This window comes from Oncorhynchus mykiss, chromosome 15 (assembly GCF_013265735.2).
Source record: "Oncorhynchus mykiss isolate Arlee chromosome 15, USDA_OmykA_1.1, whole genome shotgun sequence".
In the NCBI taxonomy this organism is placed as follows: domain Eukaryota; kingdom Metazoa; phylum Chordata; class Actinopteri; order Salmoniformes; family Salmonidae; genus Oncorhynchus; species Oncorhynchus mykiss.
The window spans coordinates 69,608,483-69,618,426 of NC_048579.1; the positions used below are offsets into that span (position 1 = coordinate 69,608,483).

Consider the following 9,944-nt stretch of genomic DNA (forward strand, 5'->3'; position numbering starts at 1 on the left):
AGACATAAATCTTGCTTGTTTGTAGGTGACAAAATACTTATTTTCCACCATAATTTGCAAATAAATTCATTAAAAATCCTACAATGTGATTTTCTGGATATTTTCAAATTTTCAAATTTTGTCTGTCATAGTTGAAGTGTACCTATGATGAAAATTACAGGCCTCTCTCATCTTTTTAAGTGGGAGAACGTGCACAATTGGTGTATATATATATATATATATATATATAAATAAATAAAAGACCCAGAAGCACAGTGGCTAGGAACAACTCCCTCAAGGAAGAAATATTCATGGGAGCATGATCATTGCAGCCCACTGATCAATGGCTAATTGTAATTAATTGGCTGAAACTTTCCATCACCTGCATGACACAGAGTCAACTGTGTCAGAATGATTAGTTAACATTCAGGTCAATCTTCCATATAGGATGCAGTAGTTGTAGTAAAACTCACCTATATCCTCCTTTGGTCTCACCTTATTGTCCAATAGTTACTTTCTATCATTACAGCTCTATAGCACTAAGGCACCTGGAATTTGTAAAGAAATTCAAGACACGTATACAATAATGCACATTACCCATCTGTACAATAATGCACATTACCCATCTGTACAATAATGCACATTACCCATCTGTACAATAATGCACATTACCCATCTGTACAATAATGCACATTACCCATCTGTACAATAATGCACATTACCCATCTGTACAATAATGCACATTACCCATCTGTAGAATAATGCACATGACCCATCTGTACATTAATGCACATGACCCATCTGTACAATAATACACAGCTTGAAGACTCACTACCTCTCTCACTACTGTAAGTGGCTCTGGATAAGAGCGTCTGCTAAATGACTGGAGTAAATGTCATGTATTGATTACTGTACATATGGTATAATGGTATGTTAATGATAAATAATAGTGTAGCAACCAGAATATGTCATCCTAAACTTCCTGCTAATATGTCATTTGAATTAGCTTCTCTCCATTATATAACTGTGAGAGTTCCTGTATGGTTGAAATTCGCTTAGCAAAGTCCTTTCCTGTTTCAACACCTGTATCACCATCCACACAAAGAGAAAAGATAACGAACAAAACCCCTGAAGGTGATCTATCCCTCAGCCTCTCTAGCCACAGAGAGAGAGATAAAGAGAGAGAGATAAAGAGAGTTGCTAATCTACAGTATCTACCTTCCTTCCACCTACGCAGAGCATTTCAAAGAGCAGGGAGAAAACAAAGTCATGAACAATCTGGGTTCCATTCACTAGACTGATGAGCAGGTGTACTGTCATAATGAGCACAAGGAAATTCACAGGACAGAAATTCTACATTGTATTTTTTAGATCCACATTGGGTTTTTAGGGAATCTTGAGAAGGCTAGATTTACACTGCCAATAAGTAAATATAAAATGAGACAATATGTGTTTAATCAGTGCAAAAATGAGGAGAGCTCTTTAAAAAAACAGTTGGCAATAACCTACATTATCCTTACTAAGAACTAAGTACTGAGTGTACTGAAAACATCACTGCAATAACCTACATTATCCTTACTAAGAACTAAGTACTGAGTGTACTGAAAACATCACTGCAATAACCTACATTATCCTTATTAAGAACTAAGTACTGAGTGTACAGAAAACATCACTGCAGCTCATATGACAATCAATATTTATCTAGGCGCCAATCTTTGTTGGGAGTCATGTGAATGACATTCCAGACCTAACAAACCAATTAAAGTGAGGAAGAAGAGTGGGAGAGGGCAGAAGGGCTGGGGGAGGGGCTGTGTGAGAGGGGCTGGAGCTGGGTGAGAGGGGCTGGAGCTGGGTGAGAGGGGAGAAGGGCTGGGGGGGAGGGGCTGGAGCTGGGTGAGAGGGGCTGGAGCTGGGTGAGAGGGGCTGGATCTGGGTGAGAGGGGCTAGAGCTGGGTGAGAGGGGCTGGAGATGGGTGAGAGGGGAGAAGGGCTGGGGGGAGGGACTGGGTGAGAGGGGCTGGAGCTGGGTGAGAGGGGAGAAGGGCTGGGGGGAGGGGCTGGGTGAGAGGGGCTGGAGCTGGGTGAGAGGGGCTGGAGCTGGGTGAGAGGGGCTGGAGATGGGTGAGAGGGGAGAAGGGCTGGGGGGGAGGGGCTGGGTGAGAGGGGCTGGGGCTGGGTGGGAAGGGCAAAGGGCTTGGGGTGGGTGGATGGGGCTGGAGCTGGGTGGGAAGAGGAGCTGTGTAAGATGAAGTTGCCCCTTAACGCTGATCTTGGGTCAGTTTGGCATTTTCTCCACCAATGCTTGCGGTTAGGATTGGGGAGGCGAAGCTGATCCTAGATCTGTACCTAGATTAAACTTCACCTCTGAGCCAGAGGTAGGTGAGCCAAGTAGACAAGCAGAGCTTGGAGTCAGCCAACTGTTTGTTGCTACCCAGACTTTTTAATTTTACCCAAGCTGCCCGAGTAGGGAGGAGGGTGGTATAGAGGGGAACTGTGGAATCCCAACCAAGTGCAGTGAGAGACCAAGAGCGGCCCATCGACACTCTCTTGTCTGTCAACATGACTTTATCATCGGTGAACTCCAGTACCTGGCCCAGCCAACGGCCACAGTGCTCAGGTGGTGTCAGCACACCATCAGAGGACGCCTGTCACAACTGGAGGCCTCCAGGGTGGATGGTGGTTGTCTTACACAGTGTCCCAGCCTAGCACCTCCTTCATGGCTTGATGTGGCTTTGAGCAGTCAAGAGGGCATGCACAAGTGCCGAGTGGTGCAGTTATAGAGTCGTCTCCCTTTTTGGCAGCCCCCCCCCGCCAACATGTCATGCGGATGAGTAGAAATGGCACTGTCATCCACATTTTTCACCCCCTGTAGTATAAATGAGTTAGCTTAATCGAGAGAGGCAGGGAGACACGTGTGTTGTCGCGCCACGGATGGCAGTTTGTCTCAGTCTGAAGGCTGACGGTGAAATATTATTCTCAGAACAGCAACAGCTTCTAGATTTAGCCCAGGAAATAGGGGTGAGAAGTTCACTGGCTGTTGAAGGGTTGAGACAGGCAACACTACACACAGCTATTGAACACACATCTGCTGGTGATTTAAACGGCACATTTTCACCCCGCAAGCTGTTTCTATGCGCTACAGAGCAGGAAATCACACGAGGTGCTGTTCATTTGAAATGGAATGTATATTTCAGAAGTATGAAAATAGCTCTCACATCAAAATAAAACCCCAACTGAATAACAGTAACTTTTTTTTAAAAAAAGGACCCATGTGTTAACGTGAGGACAACCCTGACACACCAGGGGTGGTGTGAGGGGGCAACTCAACAGTCAGTCTCAGCATAGCTTCCTCAGGAAAGATGGTGATGAATTATTTGCCTAATGACTTGCTCTTGGCAAAACTGGTTGAAAATAAGTCCTTTTGGACACTTTTGCCATTGAAAGGAAATGTTCAACCAGTTTTGCTCACTAGGATACCTTTCTATCAGTTCCCACTGAAAAGGACTGCAGTTTCTGATCCGTACAGATTTAAGACTCCCAAAAGAATATGCAGCGTTGACACACGTTGCTTCCTAAAGTCAAACCATATTCCATAGTTGTAATGCAAAAGGGTGCCAATATCTGGCACGATGATAATCACAAAACGTGAGATTTATGGAGAAATCAAACAAATAAAAGATTTGTCAACATCTCCTTCATCATTGAAGCATCCTGCCATTTTTACAGTCAACTACACTTGGGAGGAAAATGCAACTATACCGTATAAGTCTTTGGTTCAATAAAAGAATGAGGATGTGTATCATGGCCACAGATTTACAATAGGATGTGCTACTCACACCTCTAGAAATAGTAGAAGGGAAAGGAAGGGACTCTGGTACATCCTTAAAGGTGTAACACAATCAACCATCCCACCAGGATCACAACGATACTGAGGCTTATGTCCAATCATGACAAAACATTACACTGTCCTACGGAATCTCCAAGCACAGCTTTCAGTTTCAACTCCAGCAACAACCACACTGTACATTAGGCAATGACACTGTTAAGATAAAAACATATATACACAATCTAATAAATAAGAAGGGGGTGGCAGAGAATCGCCCGTTAGAATACAGCTGTTTTCACTCGTGCTGTAGCAGAGGCCTAAGCTTTGTCCATCAGTGTCCATCTGTCTCAAATAAAGAGTCTCTAATGAAAAATAGGACTGAGAAAAGACTGCTGCTGTTGTCGGGACCAAACAACAGTTAAATTATGAGATGTTTTCTGCGGGGTGTGACGCTCCTTTTGTGAGGCCGGGCAGATGCAGCAGGAGTCCATCGATCCCTCCTCTGAATGTCCAATTAACCTGCGGATACAATAAATTAGACCATCTCAGAGGTGGCAGTGCATGACACGAGGAGAAGAGGAACCTCTGTAGGCTACACCTGAACATAAATAGCGTGGCTTTCTTGAGCTGCGTTTAAACACGCAGCCCTATTCTGATCTTTTGCCCAATTAATGGGAAAAGATGAGAATTGGTCTGCCTGTGTAATCGCAGCCTAAATGGCTCCAAAGAATGTTTAGAAGACAGTGACAGCACTGACAGTGTTTGAACCCTTACTCTAAAATTAATATAATATTAAACCATTTCATTAAATATTAGTTATTTTTAGGCACAATTAAGTGCCGATGGTAACTGTACCATAATATGCCTACCAATAATAATAAATTGTAGCCTAATAATAGTGAATAATAAAACATTAAAACGTAATTAGGCAAAAAGTAAAGACCTATAATATTTGCATTGGCAAATGTAGTGTATTTTTTATGTAAGAGACTGTAATTGAGGAGGCTACAAGCATCTGGAACAATGCATGCTTATTTAACAGCATCAAAGCCTCCCCTGCCGACATCGCCGCGCGTAAACCCATATTTATGGGGTAGGTGAGCCTCATATCCTGAGCCTTGTGTCAAATATCAAACGTTGCCGGGGAATGTATATCCAAGCAATTTCCCCGCAGAGGATTTCCACTCCTAAGCGGCTAAGTAGTAATTAGTAATCAAGCCTGCTAAGACCTCTCTCGGATGTCTTACCGCACGTCGAATGTCCGAGGCGCAGGTCACGCAACGTTTGGAGAGCTCCGAATAATTTTCTGTCCTGGGAGCTGAACAACGAGGAGCTGCTGTTTCTGTCTGGTAGACTTCACCGCCAGGATGGCCTGCCTGTTTTTGTATTGCACCATCTGCAAAGTTATCTCGGCGTTCCAGCCCTCGTCCTGTGGACACCTGAAATCGATCTCCTTGCCCTCCGACATGACCACGGTGAAGTAGATGTATTTCCCTTTCCTCTCGACGCAGTCCACAGTTTTCATGTTGGAGAAGTGCAGCTCCTTGACTTTGCCAGTGTCTCCGCCGCCGTGGTGGTTGTAATGGTGCGGGTGGTCGTGCTGCTTCGGCGGGTGAAGCAGAACCCCGTCCTCCGTGAGGACGCAGTGCTTCTTCTTCCACAGCTGCAGCAAACCGTCGCTTCGCTTCTCCAGAAGCCCCTCTTTCAGCACCTTGCCGCCGTTCTCCAGCATCTTGAGAAAACGCCCCAATTTTCTCAGCAAATGCAAACACTTCTTCTTCTCCTTGCCCGTAGAGGTAAAGGCATCGGATGCTGAAATGGTCACTGCAGTGAGTGGGTTACTATGTGCTGTGGAACTCGTGGATGTGTGTGCAGGGTATTTGATACTAGTCCGTCGGCAGCGGTCGCTGGTGTGACTGATACGCACAGTTTGATTGGGGTTTCTCGAGCTTGTGGACCGCCCCCTGAGTGACATCCAGCGGAAAGAGGACTCGTGTGTCAGAGGGCCTCTCCAGCACAGTGCAGCGAGGATCAATGATATATTGATAGTATTTTGGAAATCAAATGGGCCTATACAATTGAACTAAGAACTCAAGGCGAGTGAGTTTCTTGAGTCAAGTAGACAATGCCTTCAGAAAGTTCTCAGCCCTTGACTTATTCCACATTTTGTGTTACAGCCTGAATTCAAAATGGATGAAATTTATATTTTTCCCTCACCCATCTCCACACAACACCCCATATTGACAAAGTGAAAACATGTTTTTAGAAATTTTAGCAAATGTATTGATACATTTATTAATAATGAAATACAGAAATATTGCATTTGCATAAGTATTCACACCCCTGAGTCAATACTTTGTAATTCAGAAGCACCTTTGGCAGCGATTCCAGATTTCAGTTGTCTTGGGTATGTCTGTACCAGCTTGCACATCTGGATTTGGGGATTTTCTCCCATTCTTCCTTGCAGATTTTCACAAACTCTTAAACTAGACAGCAATCTTCAAGTCTTTCCACAGATTTTCAACGGGATACAAGTCTGGGCCACTCAAGGACTTTCACATTCCTGTTCTGAAGCCGTTACTTTGGCTGCATGATTGGGGTCACTGTCCTGTTGGAAAGTAAATATTTGCCACAGTCTAAGGTGGTTTCAAGCAGGTTCTCATCAATGATTTGCCTGAATTTGGCTCCATTCATTGTTCCCTCTATCCTTACCAGTCTCCCAGGCCCTGCCACTGAAAAGCATCCCCATAACATGATGCTGCCACCACCATGCTTCACAGTAGGGATGGTGTTAGAAGGGTGATGAGCTGTGTCTGGTTTTCTATAGACATAGTGGTTTGCATTAGGCCAAAGAGTTTCATTTTTGTCTCATCTGACCACAATCTTTTGCCTTACTATCTCAGTCTTTCACATGCCTTTCTGCAAACTCCAGGCATGCTGTCATGTGCCTTTTTCTCAGGAGTGGCTTCCATCTGGCCACTCTCCCAAAAAGCACAGATTGGTGAAGTGCTGTAGAGACTGTTGTCCTTCTGGCAGGTTCTCCCATCTCAGATAAGGAACTCTGTCAGAGTGGTCATTGGGTTTTTGGTCACCTCCCTGACCAAGGTCCTTCTTGCCCGGTTGCTCAGTTTGGTCGGGCGGCCAGCTCTAGACAGTTCCATATTTTTTCAATTTCCTAATTATGGAGACCACTTTCCTCTTGGAAACATTCAACACTCTAGAAATTGTTTTATACTCTTCCCCAGATATATTCCTCATCACAATTCCATCTCAGAGATCTACAGACAGATCATTGGACAGCATGGTATAGTTTCTGCTCTGATGCACTGTCAACTGTGGGACCTTATATATACAGGTGTGTTTCAGGTTTCTTTCTAAATCATGTCCAAACTATTTAATTGACCACAGGTGAACTCCAAGTTGTAGTGACATTTCAAGGATGATCAAAGGAAATCGGATGCATCTGAGCTCAATTTAATGTCAGAGCAAAGAAGCGTGAATACTTATGTAAATTCAATATTTCTGTATTTCATTTTCAATACATTTGCAAAAATTTCTACAAACATGTTTTCACTTTGTCATTATGGGATATTGTGTAGATGGGTGAGAGAAACTATTTAATCCACTTTTAATTCAGGCTAACAGGACATGTGGAATAAGCCAAGTGGTATGAATACTTTCTGAAGGCAGGAAGTAGCATAATGTATTTGTGACATGTTTCATACAACCTGTAGAATGCTTGGCTCTCATCTCTCCACGAGAAAACAATCTGTAGAACGCTTGGCTCTCATCTCTCCACGAGAAAACAATCTGTAGAACGCTTGGCTCTCATCTCTCCACGAGAATACAATCTGTAGAACGCTTGGCTCTCACCTCTCCACGAGAATACAATCTGTAGAACGCTTGGCTCTCACCTCTCCACGAGAAAACAATCTGTAGAACGCTTGGCTCTCACCTCTCCACGAGAATACAATATGTAGAACGCTTGGCTCTCACCTCTCCACGAGAATACAATCTGAAGAACGCTTGGCTCTCACCTCTCCACGAGAATACAATATGTAGAACGCTTGGCTCTCACCTCTCCACGAGAAAACAATCTGAAGAACGCTTGGCTCTCACCTCTCCACGAGAAAACAATCTGTAGAACGCTTGGCTCTCACCTCTCCACGAGAAAACAATCTGTAGAATGCTTGGCTCTCACCGATCTACGAGAAAACAATCTGTAGAACGCTTGGCTCTCACCTATCTACGAGAAAACAATCTGAAGAACGCTTGGCTCTCACCTATCTACGAGAAAACAATCTGTAGAACGCTTGGCTCTCACCTCTCCACGAGAAAACAATCTGTAGAATGCTTGGCTCTCACCGATCTACGAGAAAACAATCTGTAGAACGCTTGGCTCTCACCTCTCCACGAGAAAACAATCTGTAGAACGCTTGGCTCTCACCGATCTACGAGAAAACAATCTGTAGAACGCTTGGCTCTCACCTCTCCACGAGAATACAATCTGTAGAACGCTTGGCTCTCACCTCTCTACGAGAAAACAATCTGTAGAACGCTTGGCTCTCACCTCTCTACGAGAAAACAATCTGAAGAACGCTTGGCTCTCACCTCTCCACGAGAATACAATCTGTAGAATGCTTGGCTCTCACCTCTCTACGAGAATACAATCTGTAGAACGCTTGGCTCTCACCTATCTACGAGAAAACAATCTGTAGAATGCTTGGCTCTCACCTCTCCACGAGAAAACAATCTGTAGAACGCTTGGCTCTCACCGATCTACGAGAAAACAATCTGTAGAACGCTTGGCTCTCACCTCTCCACGAGAAAACAATCTGTAGAACGCTTGGCTCTCACCTATCTACGAGAAAACAATCTGTAGAACGCTTGGCTCTCACCTCTCCACGAGAATACAATCTGTAGAACGCTTGGCTCTCACCTCTCCACGAGAATACAATCTGTAGAACGCTTGGCTCTCACCTCTCCACGAGAAAACAATCTGAAGAACGCTTGGCTCTCACCTCTCCACGAGAATACAATCTGTAGAACGCTTGGCTCTCACCTCTCCACGAGAATACAATCTGTAGAACGCTTGGCTCTCACCTCTCCACGAGAAAACAATCTGTAGAACGCTTGGCTCTCACCTCTCCACGAGAATACAATCTGTAGAACGCTTGGCTCTCACCTCTCCACGAGAATACAATCTGTAGAACGCTTGGCTCTCACCTCTCCACGAGAATACAATCTGTAGAACGCTTGGCTCTCACCTCTCCACGAGAATACAATCTGTAGAACGCTTGGCTCTCACCTCTCCACGAGAATACAATCTGTAGAACGCTTGGCTCTCACCTCTCCACGAGAAAACAATCTGTAGAACGCTTGGCTCTCACCGATCTACGAGAAAACAATCTGTAGAACGCTTGGCTCTCACCTATCTACGAGAATACAATAAATGGGCACTTCCGTTGAGCTGTCATCTGGCCCTTCATTTCAGTGGTGAGACCGTAGATACTGTGTATGTATATGTGCTGAACAAAAATATAAACACAAAATCTAGTGTTGGTCCCATGTTTCATGAGCTGAAATAAAATAACCCAGAAATGTTCCATACTCACAAAAAGCTGATTTCTCTCAAATGTTGTGAACAAATTTGTTTACATCCCTGCTAATGAACATTTCTCCTTTGCCAAGAAAATAAATCCACCTGACAGGTGTAGCATATCAAGAAGCTGATTAAACAGCATGATCAGCACCTTGTGCTGGGGCAATAAAAGGCCACCAAAATGTGCAGTTCTGTCACACAGCCACAGATGCCTCAAGTTGAGGGAGCGTGCAATTGTCATGCTGACTGCATGAATGTCCAACAGAGCTGTTGCCAGAGAACTGAATGTCCATTTCTCTACCATAAGCCGCCTCCGTCGTTTTACAGAATTTGGCAGTATATCCAACTGGCCTCACAGACGTTGTGTAACCACATCAGCCCAGGACCTGCACATCCGGCTTCTTCACCTGCAGGATCGTCTGAGGGAAAGGGGTGCTGAGGAGTATTTATGTCTGTAATAAATCCCCTTTGTGGGGGAAAACTCATTCAGATTGTCTCACCAGTGGGTGGTCCAATACCCCCAGGCCCACCCATGGC

The 9,944-nt window shown here is 44.5% G+C and overlaps 1 protein-coding gene and 1 long non-coding RNA gene across 2 annotated transcripts; both read right to left on the reverse strand.

Moving 5' to 3' along the window:
- Nucleotides 1-1,262: 1,262 nt before the first annotated feature.
- On the reverse strand, nt 1,263-1,863 carry LOC110499763. Its single transcript, XR_005036200.1, has 2 exons — nt 1,544-1,863; nt 1,263-1,484 (listed from the first exon to the last, which is right to left on the reverse strand). It is a non-coding gene; the product is annotated as an uncharacterized LOC110499763 (long non-coding RNA).
- A 1,277-nt stretch (nt 1,864-3,140) lies between these two features.
- LOC118936535 (pleckstrin homology-like domain family A member 1) lies at nt 3,141-5,737 on the reverse strand. Its single transcript, XM_036945124.1, has 2 exons — nt 5,053-5,737; nt 3,141-4,324 (listed from the first exon to the last, which is right to left on the reverse strand). The coding sequence occupies exon 1, from the start codon at nt 5,535-5,537 to the stop codon at nt 5,079-5,081; it is 459 nt and encodes a 152-aa protein (XP_036801019.1). The 5' UTR covers nt 5,538-5,737; the 3' UTR covers nt 3,141-4,324; nt 5,053-5,078.
- Nucleotides 5,738-9,944: the final 4,207 nt, after the last annotated feature.

What these genes read in the sequence shown, in the direction of transcription:
- LOC118936535 (XM_036945124.1), bottom strand. Translation starts at nt 5,537, where the DNA reads ATGCTGGAGAACGGCGGCAAGGTGCTGAAAGAGGGGCTTCTGGAGAAG.